Here is a 19,078-nt window from a genome sequence, read left to right as displayed (position 1 = left end):
TTTCCTACCAGAGCTATGGCCTGAACTAGTAGCATTTAGTTCGACAGTTGTTTGCATCGGGGGAGGGCTTGTAGAGTATTAGGGATTAATGCCTCCATCATTTGCATTTAAATCCTAGGGTTTCTCCCTTTTCTTGGGTTGTGTCACCTACTCTTTGTGCCTTCTTCGACGTTGCTAGGAAGCCTCGTGCTGTCACTCCTTCACGGGCTTGGGCTCCGATCTTGCGCCTTTTGGTGGTTACCCTACGAATCTACTTCCTTTGGCTTTGTTGTTGGCAGAGGTAGCCCTGTATTTATTATCTTTTTTTTTTTTGCAGTCTGGCCTAATCCGGCTCGTGCTACCTGCGCCATCCACAGGTAGGCTTCGTGCCTCTATTTATTACAGTCTCAGCCTCCGATCTTGGTTCTTTTGCTATAGCAAGGTTTGTTTTCCGTGACATTTCTTTTTCATACACCTCTATCACAATCCTTATGTTATGTGATGTTGTTTTGTGATGTTGTTTTATAACTGTTGAAAACCATACTGTCATTCTAATGAAGCTTTTCTTGATGATCACACTAATACTATGTAATTTGATTGTATCTAGCAACGTAAAAATAACGTTTGATCTACACGATATAGAGGTGCCAATTACATGAGCAGAGAGAAATCTAAATGCAATAGCAAAAAATGTACATGTAGTATCAATGCGAAGTCAAATGCCTATCCATCATAATTTATGTCAACCCGATGTCGGCGATGATGACGATTTTCATTTAATGTTTGAAAAACAGCATAAATTGTAAAATTTGTGCAACCCCATATTAATTGAAAACCAAATGAACCATACTACTGATGCTACTACATTTCGGGCCTACGGCGAAATCATTTGGGTAGAATATGGTTGCAACTTTGCATTACCCTATTGCGTGTTGAATATTGCTCTAATCATGTTTACTTTCGTTTGTCGACTATACGTGACACCCTGATTTCATTTATGTATACCATTTACTAAAGCATATATCTCCATTTCATATAGATGAACTATGGTATTAAAATAAGCACTACAATTGCACTTTAAATTGAAAGCTGTTTAATAGTTTACGTATAGTTGTTGGGTGTAATATAACCTATATATGTACATCCCTTGCATATCTTGTAAGTTTCCTCTACTATTGTATATGCAGGGTTTACTTCTCTTACATATGTTACTTTATGTCTAACACTTGATTAACAACTATTTACTTAATCTCATGTTACAACTACAGATGCATGCCTTCAAAAAAATTTCTAAGAACTTTCATAAGGAAGGTGGGTTACTAGAGAACTCACCTAATAAAATGCAACATGTTGAAAGACGAGTCAATATTCAAAATGAAACAAGAACAAGAATTGCCAATTGGATCGACTCATTGGATTCATCTTTGTTAGTTCTAATGAGGGAGGAACATATGTTAGATAACTATGTTAATGAGACTCTCACTACCATAGCTTGGATTAGGATCATAAGTAAATTCAACATTAGAAATAACGTTAATCTTACTAAGAATCATATGAAGTGAAAGTTTTGAAGAGAACTTTCATGACATATAATTTTGCCTTGCTAATAAGAGCGAATAGGGGTGGGATTATGAATTCAACATTCCCACAGCTGGTGACCTAAGTATCTGTGATGCTGTAATAGCGGTAAAGTTAAAATACGTTGCATTAATTTTTCTAATCATTGATTTTCTTTTATAGTATTATATTGTTATTATCCTTTCTTCAGAAGAATCCAGCGTACGACAAGTGTAAGGATAAACCTTTTTTCGCGTATAAGGATCTTAAGTTCCTTACTGAAAAGACAACTGCAATTGAAAAATATAAATTTTCCACTAAAATGGTGAGCCCCGCTATAGTTGAAAGCTTACCCGGATAATTCCCTGGTGAGGAGGAAAGTCTTATTGGCGAGAGAATGTCAAGCTTTAATCTCTCACCTAGTCCATTTGAGACAGGGTCATCAGGGGACAGCTTAAATGCAAATAATGGAGGCATTAATCCCTTATGCTCTACAAGCCCTCCCCCGATGAAAACAACTGCCGAACTAAATGCTAGTGGACCAGGCCATAGCTCTAGTGGAAAAAGACTGTTCTCCACAACCCACCAATCCTCAACGCAAGCATGCATTTTCTACTGGTGGCCGAAAAAAGAAAAGTGATCTCGCGAGTGCTGAGATGATTGAAATTGGAAAATAAAATCTTAACCTTCCACGCCAATTATATCACAACGAGATCACCAATCACTCTAATATTTCATCGATTGAGGCATGCATGCACAGAGTTTATAATCTTTTAAGAATAACTAATAAAAATATCTTGATAGCAGGAGATGCTTTGAAGGATGGTAAGAATCGGCAAGTCTTCATGACTATGAATGACGAACTAGCATTCATGTGGGTTGATCGACAGGTTGCACAACAAAATTTATTCCACAAACAGATCTTTTTAGGAATGTAATCTAAGGTCGTAATGTTATGTGTTGTTTGTTACTCTGTGTCCTGTTTCCACTAGACCTATCTTTGTATGTATTTTGTTTAGTTGGAACTATTATATCTATTGTTTAGATTTGTTACTTTGAATTAGGTTTCTAGTGGAATTAATCTTTACATGTATGTTGGAACACTATTGTCAATTGTTTAGATTATTTATATTGGGTTATGTTTCTAATTAGCTAATCTTTGCGTATGCCTGCTTTTTAGAACAATGTCATAACGATGCTCTATGTTTGTTAATTTGTGTTTAAGTGTACTGATGAGTTTTGTATGCATGTGCAAAAGTCTGGTGAATATTTGATCTAGTGCTATATTAAAATATTAGCCTACTTATCGTGTCCTACTTATTGTGTTATTTGTCTTACATAAGTAAAAGCAAAATTGGCGAAGCTTATTCCTTTATTTGTATTATACTTTGTAATACTGTTTGTAATTCAAAATCACTATTTACGATAATGTATTAATTTGTATTTAAGTATTTGTCCCTAACGACTTCCTGTCTTGCTAAAGATAGTGATGGACTCTTCATCCGCAATCGTAGGGAATATTATGGCATTTTTAGATGAAGGTGATGAATCTTGAGAGCAAGTGTTTGTGACGCTACTTGAGCAAGGATTCTTACTATCCACAAATATATTGAACAAGCAACCATGTCAAAATCGGCCTTTTAATGAACATCAGACGCTCTATAATATTTTTATTGATCATCCAGAACGCTGCTACCATCACATTCATATGAGTACTGCTACATTTATTGCACTCCGCGATGAGTTAGTCGGGAGGGGGTTGATAAGTAGCACAAGAAATATGACTGTTGACGAACAGTTAACAATTTTTTTTTATTTTGTGTAGTCTATGGTGTGGCAAATAGGATCCTTCCGGAACTATTCCAACATTCGGGAGAAACAATTAGTAGACATTTAACAACGTTCTTCGAGACATTGTGATGTTGAAAGATGACTACAAAATATTGTCAGCAAATAATGCACTCGTACATCCAAGAATTAGGAATAATCCAAATTTTCATTCTTTCAAGATAAACCATCATGCAGATATAATATTGGATTATAAATGATTAATAATAATTCGCAATATAATATTTTTCTTGCGTTGTAGAATGTTATTGGTACGATCGACGGAACACATATTTCAGTGATGGTTTGCAGAAGCAAGCAAGCCCATTTTCTTTGTCGCAAAAGATTTACATTCCAAAATATGATAACTGCCCTTTCATTTGATCATAATTTTTTATTTGAATGTACATGTTGGAAAAGATCTGCTTCGGATATAAGAGTACTTCGCTGAGTGTGCGATAGTGATGGTTTCGCCGTTCCCGAAGATAATATCTTAATTTTTGTTGCCTACAATAAATGTTTGTTGTTAAAACGTTGCATACTGAGTTATTTAAAAAGTTGTAATCCACAACTATCGTGAATAAATATTACTTAGTAGATTCGAGATACGCAAATATAGATAAATTTTTTCCCCCCTATAGAGGAGAACGTTACCATATTAGTCAATTTGACGATAACACACGAGCTCGTATATATCGAAATTTATGAGATCTGTATAACCATCGGCATGCTTAGTTACGAAATATGGTGGAAAAGATATCTGGCATTTTAAAGAAGCGTTTCAAAATATTCAATGTAACAACATTAATTCTACTAGATTGCTATGACATGCTAATGTGGTAAATAACTTTATTCCCTAAACCAAGCTAATGATAGTTTTTTTTCCAACGAGTCAGATGCACAGACGGAAAAGATGAGATGTAGAATCCAATTTTTTGGAGAAAAAAATCCAATTTTTTGGAAGGAAATGATAAGTCCTGACATAGCCCAATTGTGAAATAGTAAAACTTAGTTTGCTATGAACTTGAATTGTATTGATATTTGATAGAACTAAGTGCAGTACTTGTATTAAATTTGGAGCAACTAAGATGAACATGTGTGAAATGCATGTGGTTTTTAATGTTTGCTTACTTATTTTTTTGTTATTTGGGAACATGTAATGTTCATAGATATTTTATTTTATTTTTATTTGTGTAATTTTATAAGCATAGTATTGGTAAGATGTAGATGTTATCATATCTTTGAAAATATTTTGGTTGTATATATAAATTTGTTGGATTTGATATATTGTTGTCTTTGTAATTGTTAATTGCTTTGAAGATATTTTTTATATATATAATGTCAATATACTCAGTTATATTGTTTACAAATTTATAATAATAATTTTTTTTGTCTTTGTTTTATGTGAGTGTTCAATTAATTTAATTTTATAGTAAAAGAAATTTATTTTTAGTATCATACTATTATTTTCAAACTAATTGCTATTTGATTCTTTGCCCTTTCATGTCAGCTTGTGCCATTTTACTAGAACTACAATTACCTCCAAATTGATTTTATTTGTAACTAATGTTTTAATAAAAAATTTGGATAAAGTATTTATAATTTGAATGCAAGAATTCACAAAATGCAAAAAATAAAATTTTAATAGATTTCATAAAAATATTTGTAATTTGAAGGAGGGAAAGAAATAGTGAAAAAATATTTTGGTAAGAAATTAAAATAAATCTAAGTGTGCTACCTAAAAATTTTTATATATAATTCAGCGAAATATTAACGAAGAAAGAGAAAACGAAGAAAGAGAAAACGAAATAGGAAAGAAAAAAAAATGATAGAGAAGGAAGGAAAAGCAAAAGGAGTCGAACCGTTTAAAGAAACAAAGAGGAAGAAACGACGAAAAATGACAAATAAATGAACCAGAGAAAAAAAAATCAAAAAAGAAGGCAACGAAAATTCTAATTAGTTTTCTAAAAAATTTATACCAAACCTGTAAAATAAAAAAACGGGCGGTTTTTTAATGAAATTTGACCTACAAATTAACTAAAATTGCTCTTTTTTAGCCAAAGTTATTTTCTAAAAGATAAAAATTTAAGCAAGTCTCCATAAAAATAAAAAAAGGTACAGCTTCCACAGAGGACATTTTGACATGGCAGAGACGCTCCATACATTACTTCTAACTTTTGAATCATTCGAAAATTACATTCTCACCATTCAAAAAAAGAAACATCCCGTGTCACCATATTATAAAAATTGCTTCTTTCACTGTAACCTTCTTATCTCAATACAAGGATCATAAGAAGCCCTCTATTTTTTTTGTTCAGTAACAAGTATAAAAACAATTTTCATAGATTATTTTTACTAATATTTTACAAAAATGCTGTTCCTTCTTTTTTTTCAACATTTTGAAATTTAGTGCAGAATAAATCTAAACATAAATATTGCCTCTTAATTTTGCGTCCTTGTTTTTTTTTATGTTGTTGTTGTTGTTGTTGTTGTTCATAAGTGCATTGCAAATTGTTGTGAGAAACACTTCTATATCTCAGTTCAAAGAAAAAAATATCGAAGTTTTTGTCAAATTAAAACCTTAATAAAGTCAAAATAAACTATGTTACTAATAGTTGCAATGGGTAAGCTATAGAACTATTGTTAATACACTAGCTTTTTATGCTTCTCCGAAAAGCGCTTCTCGTCCGAGCAAATTCTTTCTCAGAGAATGTGAATTGTGAGGCCCAGATGTACACGTGCCAGCATGGGATTGGCCATGGCCCGTGTAACGATAGGCCCCGTTCAATTATCTCAATCTCCCAAGCATGTAACTGTATTAGCCATTGGAGTATAATAATACTTTTAAAAATAAAATAATCTCTTTATGCTAATACATGACTATGCCTGGTTTCTCAAAAAAAAAAAAAAAAGAAGGAAAACTCCGTTTTGACTTGCAATTTTTTAAAATTAAATTGCTTTAGTTAGATAAATCATTGGGTAAAATTTAACACTATAATAATTAATCAAATTTTTTGGAAAATAAAAAATAAAAAATATAAATAAATAAATAAGAAATTGAGAAAGCCGATCGAGAAAAAGCTAGAGATCAAGATGAGAATTAGCGAAAAATTGAGGCAAAATTAATGGAAAATGTCACGACCGTGGCATGGGTGAGATCGGGGGGGAAATAAAGCAAAATTGAACCAAAATCACCCGTAAAATTATGATCGTGATCTTTTTTTTTTTTTGAAAAAAAGGAATTAATTTTGCTGGTTATGGGAGGTGCGAAGAAACCGGAGAACCAATTCTCAGCACCACATCACCAGCGAGATCGGATCAAGAAAAAAGAGGAAAAAATCGGAAAAATTGGGGAAAAAATTAGGAGAGAGAGAGAGGTGTATCGTGTCGTGACAAGGGCGGAATTGTGGGGAGACGTGGCGAGATCCAACCGGTCAGATGATCGACGGCTATGATCTCGCTGTCCTCAGGAGGCGTTCGATCATGGCGAGGTCGACGCCGCTTGTGCAGCATAGTAGTTGATGAGCAAATTTGTGTTAGGGTTAGGGTTAGGGTTTTGGTGGGGAAGGGAGAGAGAGAGAGAGAGAGAGAGGGAGAGAGAGAGAGAAGAAGAACCCGAGGTGAGTTGAGTTGAGTTGAGTTGAGGTGAGTTGAGTTGGGTTTATATATAGAAGGGGGTGATACGTGCAATCCACCGTCCAATTGAACTCCCAGTCTATTTGGACGGCAGAGATTGGCTATTGGTTTACATACAAAAGGATGTGGTGACTGAATTGATTAAAATATTCTTTAGTGAAAAAAAAACTTGGTGTGATAAGTAATATATAAATATAAATATATATATATATATATATATATATATATATATATATGATCTAGGATGTAATATATACAATATATACTTACATGTATATTTTATACCTATGTCATCCAAAGATCATCATTTCTAACTTATCATTTTTTTTAACTAATTTTTTTTTTAATTTTGTGAATTTTAGAATGGAGGGTGTAAGACTTGTAAAGCAAACTTTTAATTTTTTTTTATACTTTCCCTTAACAAATCTCCAGTTTATTTTGAGTAAATACCTCAAATTAAATTAATCACATATTTACATGCTACAGTGATATCAATAAGAAAAAAACAAGGTAAGAGAGATGTCAATAAGAAAAAAAAAAAAGTTGGAGGGCCTTTAGTTGAGTTGAATCCTATAATATTTTTTCATAATATAAATAATATAATGAAGGAAAAACTTCAAATACCATTCTTGTGTTTTCACACTTTCTCATTTTAGTATTCTATGATTTAAAATGTATAAATTTAGTACCTTGATTTTTTATTTTTTTATTATCAATTTCACTAATTTTTTTTGTTAAATCACTGACAAAGTTAAAATTAAAGAATACTAAAATAAATATTCGATAAATTTAGGTGGGGCATCTAAAGTTTTTTGTATATAATTTCGAAAAAGCTAATGAAAAAATAAAAATAAAACCACAGGACACTAATTTAATATATTTTAAACCATAGAATACTAAAATAAAAAAGTGAAAAACCACAGGAATGGTATTTGAAGTTTATCCTATAATAGAAAAGTTTGGCAAAAGAGATTTTCAGTTCAAAACTGCACAAGTTTCACCAAACCCCAGCAGCTCATAAAAATTTCTGATACAATAATTTTTTGTCAACAATTTTTTTTTTTTGACAATTTAAAACACCTGGGTAATCCAACTTTTCTTTCTTCAAGATTAGAGATGAAACTAGCCATGTTATGAATTGAACGAAAACACCATATGTCAGTTGTGATTAGGGGTGGCAATCCAGCTCGTTCTTTGCGAGCCAGCTCGTGTTCGCTTGAAATGACCTCGAGATCGAATCGCTCGCTTAGTAAACGAAGCCGAACACTGAGCCGAATTTTTCGGCTCGTTTAATCTCGATTATTAAACGAGCGAAACGAGCTGGGGTCCGCTCGCTCGTGTTCGCTCGATAACAGCTCGAATACATATATTTTACATTTATATAATTTATATAATTTATATTTAATATATAAATAAATAATTATATATAATATATATTATTATTATTTAAATTTTAGTAAAATAAAAATATACAGGCGAGTTTAATTATAAAAAAACTCATTTATATGTAAAGTTTCAACTATTAGATTAAAGTCTAATGAATAAGTTTTCATAAATTTATTTTTTATATATATTCAATTTAATCCTTTTAACTTATTGTTCGTTGGCCAGCTCGTGAGCCAACCCGTGTTCGGCTCGTTTATAAACGAACCGAACACGAGCTGAATTTTTTGGCTCGATACTTTAATAAGCCAGCTTGTGTTCGACTCGTTTATTAAACAAGCCGAACAAATAAACGAGTCGAACACGAGCCGACCCCCAGCTCTCTCATGTTCGGCCCGTTTACACCCCTACTTGTGATCACACTAAAGCTCATATTGGGACACCCCATGTAAACTTTGCCAATGCCTACATGAGTTACAAATAAGGCTAATTTGAGATTATATAATTTATAAAACTTTTTGTGGCACCACTCAATAAGATTACGGTGTAGTGAGAATTTTTATCCTTCACCATCCAAAAGCGTCTCCGAAAAGAGGAAGTCTACTGTACCACACTTGCACTATATCAGCAATAACAAACCAATCATATCTCTCTTTTTAAAAAAAGATACAATAAAAATATTTTTTTATAATCATGAAGTAATGGATTAATCCAAAAGGATCAATTTGATTGGTTCGAGATGCCATTTCACCAACATAATTGATGCATTTTAAAATTTTTCCTTCGAGAGAGTGAAAAATAATCTTATATAATAAAATATCTGAAGTTCAGAGTTCAGTGCAGCAGTGAGATATTTACTGAGATGAAATTTACTGAAATTGTAAGGCAGTACGGAAATGCTGCACATATACATCATTGTATAACTTCGCAATACACAATAAACTGATTTTTGCACATCATTAAGTTACAATCATCTCATATAGCACAACAGCAAAACTTGGACATAATATAAGGAAAACATGTCATGTACATCTCAATATTAACAGGGATTAGTGGCCAGATACAGCTAAATCAGCTCATAATGAAAAGTTAAAACTCAGGAGTTAATGACTACATGATCCCCTGTACCCTCCCCTGAGGGGGAGGAGGAAGTGGAAAGGATATGCATAAAATTTCACGGAGAAAAAGAATAATAATGAATAAAGATGAAAGGAATAGATCGCTGCCGAATACTCGAAGTTCGTGAAAAATAGTCCATTAACCTTTACCTAATCCGGCAAAATATTGCCTCTCAGCATACACCAGACGAGTGTGGAACCGTGACCACTCTAATTTACACCTTTCTCTCACCTGTTTATACAAGAATTAATTGGGGTGTCATATAATTCATCAAAATAAAAACAATGGAATGTGAAATGGTACTACAAATGCTTCAATTTTGCACAAAATAGCATTTGCTGTGAAGGATGGTACAGCTTATTTAATGATAAGGTAACCTCTACAAGCAAGGAAGAGTTATTAGACGAGATGGACTCATTAGCAGATAAAATCAGAAAAAAAAAAAAGAAGAAAAAGCAGCAGCCATATGCTTTTACAAGAATAATCTAATAGTTTAATGGTATTGTCACTGAGAAGATGTAGGCTGACTTAATAATGATACCATTATGGTGCAAACAAAAAACATAAGTCGAACATTTTTTTGGCGTCCCAGCACACTTCTGGTTTGAGAAAACTTTCATCGACGCATATTAATCAGATAAGAAACATGAGAAAAATATAATGTGAAAATATTTGAATCGTACCCTTTGCCATGCTGCTTTCATACCCTTGCGCTCTCCCTGCAAATGATAGGGGAAATATCAATTGGAAAGGAGAGGGAAATGAAGATTTACAGATGACAATAACAACAAATTGCCATACTAAGTGATTAGTCCTAGTTTGTAACCAAGCTAACAAAAAAAGATGCTATTATAAGAATTGGATAGCCAGACCACTGTATCCAAAGTGATAAGGTAGGTCTGAAGGGGTGGTGGGGCATATCTAAGATAGGAGTGCAGAGACCAAGCTCCCAACTCCCAAAAAAGAAAAAGAAAAGAAAAGAAAAGAAAAGAAGCAAGAAAAGAATCTGTTCGTAACTGAGATCTAATAAAGGGAATATATGAAATATAGATTCAATGATAGTTAAATTTCTAGTGGAATTCAATCCTTGGTGAAATCATATTTAACATTATACTGTTCTAAAAAAAGATCAGTCATCTAAAATCTTAAAACTCTATGAAGAACTACAATGATAATGTAAAATCAGAAAAGGGTGCAAAAAGATTACAAATGCTGATTTCAGTTTATGACGTAGAGTTATATAAATAACAATCCAAAATGATTTTCCACAAGAATTTCAAAGAGAGAATGACTGACCTGGTTCCCAAGAGAAGGAATAAGTTGATGAACAATCCATTGCGAGTCAACAACACCTATCTTTTCATGCGCAGGCTGCAAATCAAACAAATATGTCAAAACTTATGTTTAAAAAAGGTTTCTTATGCCACAAGATGGAATGAAACCAACTTCAAGATAGCAATTTGAGAACATTCTAAAATCAAATGTTGCAGGTATATATCCGGTCTATCTTTTAGGAAGTGTTCAGTCTGAGAAGCAGAATATAAGAAAAGGCTTGTCGCTCCCTTCTTGCGGTATGAATGGGAGTATTTTCAATAAAGTTGCATCAGAATTTCCTTTTTCTGCTCACATCAACAGTTATAAGAGATTTCTTGGGCATTTTGACATATTAGGCTTCTAGACAAACTTTATCTTTAGAAAAAGTTGGGTTAACAAATCAATTATGAAGGAAGCTCCTCTTTTAGTATGCTCAAGCAAGCAAGAGGAGAGAAACAAAGGGCAAAAGAACAAAAGTACCAAAAATGGTCTGGATACAATAAACCAGACTAGGGCTTGATTTGCACTGTGGTTGAACTTTTGGTTGGAGCATCGCCTGAATAGCACATAGACCAAGAACAAACATGGCCTACCAGCCCTACCCAAATCTCAATCTCGTCTACACACAATCTCAGCTCAGGCCAAGGTCTAGCCAATACTATGATTTAGGAAAATCTATGGCTGAACCATTTTGTATAGCTTATCAGCAAACCATTGTAGCCTAACCCTTTTGGCAGGACTGATTAGCACAAGGCTATGCTCCCAAGAAACTAGCCAAAAACATCACAAGCAGTTTTGTTGGCTTAAATGGGTCAGCATCCTTCTTACATGGCAGAAGCCGGGGAGGGCCCAGTCAAAATTAAAGCCTGCGGGCTATGTGGCAGAGGCCGGAGTTTATCAAAGTCACAATTGAGACCTATGGATGCTATGTCTAAACGCTTTAAGTGAATCGGTTGCTCTTTTCTAACCGATCGAGCTTTTGGAATTAGTGGTTAGCGCCCACGATCCAACAATGTTGAAAAAGAAAAGGCCGATTTAAGTACAAACAATCATTTCCATGTGCAGCCACAACTCTTATTATGAACCTGTCTGCTAAGTAGTTGATTTGCATAGTTGTGTTAGTCTGGTCGTACCACACAGGTTTGATTCATAACAGTTACTTCCTAGTATTTGATTCTAGTGATGAATCTTTGTTCATAATTAATTACTAGGTTACTCATCAAGAATGTAAGCATACCTCCACACATCTTCTTAATGCGAAGTCCAAACCCCACCCATGAACCAAGTCATTCTGAAATTATTTATTTAAGAAAGAAATAAGGCACCCTTTCACAATACTGGAAAGATAACTAACATAGAATAAAAGTGCAATGTGAAACTTAAGCAGTCTAAGAAAAAAAGAATAAACCTGAATCATATGCCATACGCAACGCCAAGCATCTCTAGAAAAGACGGGTGCCATTAATTCTACAAACCTGAAAAAAGAATAAGAAAAGAGGTCTCCAAATTCTCAATCCATCAATTGTCAAGTAGACAAGAACTGTATGCCAATTTCAGTTGTTTAGTTATTTAACGCTTTAAGGACAACAACTGGATAGTAGTGTCTATGGCTTAAAATTTACAACTTAATGCACAAACAAAAAATAAAAATAAAAATCACATGGACTTACATTCTTGTTATCAGTTATACTAAAGAATAAATAATGAAGGAATAGTTAATCGACACAGGCATGCCTGTTTAGCCTGACTGTATCTTCAGCAGAAATGCTGCTGAACTTATTCTAATTTTTCAGTCATATCCTCCCAATCAAGTTCCCGCTAAAATAAAACCAAAATCTCCAAAACTGGAGCATCTGTCTTGGGGTCTGCCACAGCAAAAGCTCCAGACTTTTTGTTTGCTAAATGCCTAGTTGAAACTTTTCAAAGTAGACAAACTATTCCAGAAGCTAGGGCAAACAGGCATACGCCTAGTACAGTTAACTGAATCTTTTGTAAAAGAGAGTCCTTACGCTGCACATGGTGGCGAATGGGGATCAACACACCAACCAGGTCTGTCCAATGTTTCTCTAGAGGAAAGTTATTAAAAAGAAATCAATCTATTAGGAGAAGAGAACAATAATAAGGTTTTCTCAAAAAAGGCTAAGACTCATAGCAAGACGATTATCCAAAAAAATGCTAATGATTAATAAGATAAAATAGATTGGAAATTAATATAAGATGGGAAACTTCTATATTTATCCTACTTGTGAACTTCACTGCTGCTTCTTCGCTTAGTCATCTCCCACATCATTCCTCTCATTGGTTCTAGAGCTGGCTGTGATATCTCCAAGCGATGTTTCTTTATTATGTTTATGTACCTAATATATATCAAGAAAAATTAGGAAACGCTAGCTATCATGACCTCGGAGTTATATGAAAACATAGGCTATTATGGATTGAAATAGAAATTTACTTCTCTGGATCAAAGTGTTCGACTCCAATATCTTCATCCCATATAAAAATGTAATCATAAGCTGCAACGACATTTGGATGCAGAAAACGTTTCGCATACCACCTAAACATTTGCAAATTAATACAAAATAATTAATACACAATTATGGTCGCAGCTTAAAAGACTCTTCCTGGCAAGTCTAGCTGGAAAATTATCCAACTTCGCACCAACAGAAAAAAGAAAAAGAAAAATTTAGAAACACATCCAAATGTAAGGATAAGGAAAAAAGAAAACAAGAAAAAAGCAACACAGTTTATATTCAAAGTTCTAGATGACTTTACCATTTAGTCTGCCTCTTTATGCTGACGTGGATTGCACGTTTCGACCACTCAAATTGATCCCATTCACTTGCCCGGCCATCATAGTGAAAGAGTAAAATTGTGAAGTCCTCAGAAAACTAACAGAATAATACAAATAATCAACTACTTTAGAAAATCATAAAACTAAATTGCATGTCAATTGAACATCACTCGAGATGAAACTAGAAGTATAGCATGTTACTTTCGACTAACCTTTTTCACTGCTGCATCAATATTTTTTGATTGATCAAATCCAACTGTGAATGTCACAAGATATTTAGGCCGAGTAGTTAGGTCCTACAGTTGCAAAGAACAACACATCAGTAGTTACAGAAATGTTAGTACTACTAATGGAATGAGCCCTTCATAAAGATAAGCAGATAATTCACTAGGTTAGGCTAAATATTCTAACAATTGTTCATAGATTAGTCATCCTGTAAAAGATTTCAATTCAGTGAAGATCTTTTTTCAATAATCATGGTCAATAAATGTGTTACATAGATGCCTTGAACTAAGATATACAGATCATATTATATCCATCAACTTGCCAAACTAGGAATACTGAAGCATCATCCATCTTCATTTGGGCAGAATATTTCACTAATAAAATCTGTGTAGTAAATTAGGTGAAAAAAGTATTCATGCTTGCTTGGGGGCCTATTAAAGGATCTATTTTGCCGGCAATCAAATAGGAAGCACTACAGGCCACAAATTAATAGAAGTCATTTGCCAAGAGTGGCATGTTAGTGGAGTGAGCTCTCAACTTCCATGATTACATAGATAATAATACAAAGAATAAATAGTGCTTGAGGCAGTAATAGACATACCTCATTGGGGTCACCCCACAATCGTCGCAAGTAGAAATCAGTCTCAGAAACGACAATACCCGGAGCTAATAACTCAGCACCACGAGGGTTCGTTGGCACATATATCTGAAGAAGGAAAGAAGAGTTCTTATTTTGAAAAGAAAAATAGAATCCTGTAAATATTCTACCCCAAAATGATCAATACACATGTAAAGAAAAATGTTAGTTTTGTATAGCATGCATCTCATTCTATCCATTATAAGAAGCCTTAAAAAAAAAAAAAAAAAAAAAAAGGAAAAAATAAGAAAAAATAAGATATTAAGTTACAGCAAAGAGCGATATGACATCCTTTCATATTCTACCATTCGCTCATAGCTCCATAAATGCAAAAAATAATAAGCAATGCTTCCTTTCTACTCCTGTTGTTATCAAAGAAATCAATAAACACCACTGAACATCAGAATAACGGGTTCTTTAAATAATAAGCCAAATATCTTATTCGGATTATCGAGAATTTCCCAAGTTATCCTTGATTTCATTTTGCACTGGCTATATAACTCTCTAAATAATACTTGTAGGCAGAAGATGATAAATGTAATTGACAACTGTTTAGTTACATAGATTTCACAAGCAATCAACAAATAGAAATCAGTTCCATACCGTATTATCGTAACCAAGTGTTGGAATATGTGCTTGCATGGATAAAAAATAAGTATCATTAATAATACACCAATGCCATATGCTTCTCATTTTAAGTTTTCCACTTTAGGCGACAGTGCTGGAAAGCCTTTACTAAATCATGGTTATCTCATTGCTTCCCTAAAATATTAAAGGCCTAAAATTTTAACCATTGACATATAGATGATAGAAACAAATTAAGTACATCAATATCATATGAGTCTAGATAGTTGAGACACATACTTTGTTGCACCTGTTTTCAGTCACTTGAGAATAGAAGATTGTAAATAGACCACTTGACTTAATCCAAAATTAACCTACCAATTAAGATAGATGATTCTACAGATAAAAGCTTATTCCCTATCTTCGTTTCTGTTGCATTCTATTGCATTCAACAATTGCCTTTTGCTCTGGAATGACATCATGTTGTGCCCTAGTTGGCTTGGTACATGCCATGGCAGGTATTCTGACTGCACTTGGCGTGCTGTTGCATCCCAATGACACAGACCTGCCCCCTCCTGGCACACCATTGACACAGGGTTCTTGTCCGTCTTTTGAATTTTTACAAATTGATAATGTCCTCTGAAGAATATAAATAACCTTATTGGACCAAATTTTGAATAATACATCAAAGCACACCACAACATGCTGGCATAACTCAACACATTGTGGCACAGGAGATAACCTGATATCGAATCCTGTACGGTGCTAACTGAGAATTTGGCGCTGGCAATCCACGATAACATCTTATTAGATTTTATTCCATGAAATTTGAGAAGTCTAGTCAGTACCTTAGCATACATATTGGGTAATCCTTTTTAAGTAACCGACATTCTAAGATGTTAAAGAGCTAGCTGCTTCAACAAAATCGAGACTTCATTCCAAATGAAACAATGTCAGTCGAATTTTGACTTATGGAATAATGGAACCAACTTCAACTTTTAAAGGTAACTTTTCTGGGGCATGGTTTGAAATTTATATAAGTATAGTATGTAATGTTCACAGCCAGAAAACAAGCAACAAAATTAATTGGGACTAAAAATCAAACTAATCTAAATCATCTAAAGAGTTAGAATTTAGTACAATACTTGTTACCTTCAAAGAATCACCTGATCCATGACTTCTGGAAGTTCTGCTTCTATTTGTATGCTGTTTAGATGCTGATGGAATATCATGGCCAAATGGTTGGCCATTATCAACAAATGCAATGTCTATTGTAGAGGTAATGTTGGGAAGCAAACTAAGCTGTGATAAAAAAATAAAAAAATAAAAACAGTACTCAGGCCTTGAGAAAAAAAAGAATACATACATATTAATGAGAGAGAGAGAGAGAGAGAGAGAGAGAGAGAGAGAAGGGGGGGGGGGGGGGGGGGGGNAATGCATTTGGAAGTATGGGAGTTCAGTCCTTCTGCCTTTTTTTTTTGTGCATCCTATACACACTACAATTCATACACGGGCCAGCTAAGCAGCAATCTTGGTGTGCATCAGACAGACACGCATATTAGTTAAGCGGTTACAGGCAGATTGCGATGTGCATCAGTGCACAAAAGTGTGAAAAGTTGTAAACATATTTACATATGTATGTATTTTCATCAGCCCAAGTTAACTAACATACATACCGAGGTGATGGAGAATGTTTGAAATAAAACTCCAAAGAAGAATCCTAAAGCAACTCCAACAACAGCCGAAAAAATTAATCTGGCACTCTCACTTGGCTTCTTAAGAAGAGCACTGGACAATTAAATAGATTACGTCAGCGAGCTATGATAATCATAATTTACTATCGCATAACTTAACATAGAGTTCATGCCCATCAAAAGCACAGCTCTTGAATATTTAAGAGGTGTAGAGGCAGGGTTTACAAACCTGCGATTATTGTTGCCCATTTTACAATGGCTTCTCAGTCAATCCAATGAGCAAGCATCAACCAATCAGCAAAAGTATCAAACTACAAAGTAACAAGGAAATGCTGCAAATTAATTTATAGCCTATTTGATGATTAAAGAACTTCCACATCATTATTTAGAAGCAAAAATATATTTCTTCTATGCCGTAAAAAAACAAAAAAGAAAATAGAAGATACTTAATAATTCACCAAAACAATAAATGATGCAATTTGCTGTTGAACTTATTATAAATTTTTATTTGTGCCGCTGAACTTCAATTTGTAGCAATTAAGTCCGTAATCTTTACTTTATGTTTCAATCGGGTCACTCTATCAAACTCTATTAAGTTTCCTTGATAGATGAGCAATAAAATGTCTAATTCAACTAACATATCATCTTAAGAACATAACTATTCAACAACCATTTCATCTTTAATTTCATCTCCAAAAGATGGACGCGACAACTAAATTAGCTTTGTTAGATCATTTTTTCCCAAGAAAAATTAAATGGAGCTCGATGAAGCGACAAGAAATCAAAGTCAACTCAATTACAACAAATCAAAATTAATTACTCCGATCAAAAACAGAAGAAACTTGAACTTTCTAAAAGTAGCAGCATCAATGCTCATAAGAATTTTTTTTAAAAAAGGAAAGTAAAGAGGATAGCAGAGAGATCCGTACAAACCCTAGAAGAGGCCAAAAAATATGAAATCCAGAGTTAAAATCGACGAACTCCGCAGCAACGAATGCATCAGCGTAGATCGAAGGAAGGGTTTCGCATCGCGTGGGCGAGGGTTTGGCGATTTCGATCGAAACGTTGTTACTAGGGTTTCTAAATCGCCTCAAAAGAGGATTACTATTTCGTCCTCGTCGTAAAAGCGAAAGAGTCGTCGTTGTCCTTCGCTACGACAACGACCATGGACGCTCCGAGTATCCGACGCGCATTGCTTTTTATTCTTCTTTTTGCTTAATCACACTTTTTTAATATATGTACTTTTTTATTATTTTAATTTAATACATCATATTATTTTTAAAAATTTATTATTATTATATAATTATGTTTACCAATTTCTATACTATATTTTAAGTCTATTTTTCTTTTTTTTTAATCTTATGCTGTTTTGCAACTTTGTTTCGCATAAATATCATTAAACAATTTTTTTTTACCGATTTTTATATTAATATTAACAAACATCTTATTTTAGACATAATTTAATAACTTTATTAAAAAATACTAGTTTAATAGTGAAAAAAAATATAAAATAAATTTCTAGATAGACACGTTGAAAGTTTTTATTAAGTTATTTTTAGTTATTATTTGTTATTTATATATATTATATATTATTATTATTATATTATAATAAGTTGAATATATATTTTGCTATTTTTAACAAGTATTTTTTAAAAATAATTTTTATATAAACTTATATGGTTATTACTTATAGTGCATAGATAAAAAAAAAAAAAAAAGAAAAAGAAAAAAGACGATTCAGTGAACTTGGCTAAAGACTTGAAAACCAATGTAACAAATATAGCATAACTAGTATACTAACTTGTAAATATAGCATAATTAGTGTGGTAAAGTATATATTAAGTTAGTGTCCTACTATGGTTTTATTTTTCGTTAATATTTCGTTAAATTATATACAAAAAATTTTAGATACCCACTTAGATTTATTGAATATTCATTTTAGTACCATTTAGTTTTAACTTTGTCACTGATTTAACGAAAAAAATTAGTGAAATCGATAATAAAAAGATAAAAATAGAACCACAGGATAATAAATTGATGCACTTTAAAACACAGGGTACTAAAGTGAGAAAATGTAAAACCACAGGAGTGGTATTTGAAGTTTTTCCAAAAAAAAAAAAACAGTGTAAGAACCGAAAAAATTGTAAAATACAGCATAATATAATAAAATTAAGTTTTTTTTTTTTAGCAATGCTATTTGTACACTCTAAAGTGGGTGTATATATTACAACCAATTTGTCTAAGGATTATAATTTTTATTTATCTTATCATTTTTTCTAAATGAGAGTGTAAGATCTACACTCCACTTTTGTAGTGTACAAGTAAACTTTTTTTTTGTTTTTGAGAATTGCA

The 19,078-nt window shown here is 33.1% G+C and overlaps 1 protein-coding gene across 3 annotated transcripts; it reads right to left on the bottom strand.

The window, feature by feature from the left end:
* On the bottom strand, positions 9,304-17,904 carry LOC109723433. Of its 3 annotated transcripts, none has more exons than XM_020251787.1 (15): positions 17,656-17,904; positions 16,956-17,037; positions 16,709-16,820; positions 16,185-16,334; positions 14,433-14,537; positions 13,819-13,902; positions 13,588-13,703; positions 13,268-13,369; positions 13,059-13,172; positions 12,825-12,881; positions 12,224-12,290; positions 12,053-12,106; positions 10,798-10,872; positions 10,185-10,220; positions 9,304-9,732 (listed from the first exon to the last, which is right to left on the bottom strand). In XM_020251787.1, exons 2-15 carry the CDS (start codon positions 16,973-16,975, stop codon positions 9,640-9,642), a joined length of 1,185 nt encoding a protein of 394 aa, XP_020107376.1. In that variant the 5' UTR covers positions 16,976-17,037; positions 17,656-17,904; the 3' UTR covers positions 9,304-9,639. The 3 variants fall into 3 exon arrangements, with proteins under 3 accessions (XP_020107376.1, XP_020107377.1, XP_020107378.1); XM_020251788.1 differs by having other exon boundaries at positions 17,660-17,904; XM_020251789.1 differs by lacking the exons at positions 16,956-17,037; positions 17,656-17,904 and having other exon boundaries at positions 16,199-16,334.

This window comes from Ananas comosus, linkage group 17 (assembly GCF_001540865.1).
Source record: "Ananas comosus cultivar F153 linkage group 17, ASM154086v1, whole genome shotgun sequence".
Classification (NCBI taxonomy): domain Eukaryota; kingdom Viridiplantae; phylum Streptophyta; class Magnoliopsida; order Poales; family Bromeliaceae; genus Ananas; species Ananas comosus.
This window is presented reverse-complemented; position numbering and strand designations above follow the sequence as displayed.

Excerpts from the sequence above, each read along its gene's own strand:
- LOC109723433 (XM_020251787.1), bottom strand. The coding sequence starts at position 16,975 with ATGGGCAACAATAATCGCAG. Across the intron at positions 13,173-13,267 it reads GAACACTTTGATCCAGAGAA|GTACATAAACATAATAAAGA; the intron begins GTAAATTTCTAT and ends GATATATATTAG. Across the intron at positions 10,873-12,052 it reads CATTAAGAAGATGTGTGGAG|CCTGCGCATGAAAAGATAGG; the intron begins GTATGCTTACAT and ends TTTGATTTGCAG.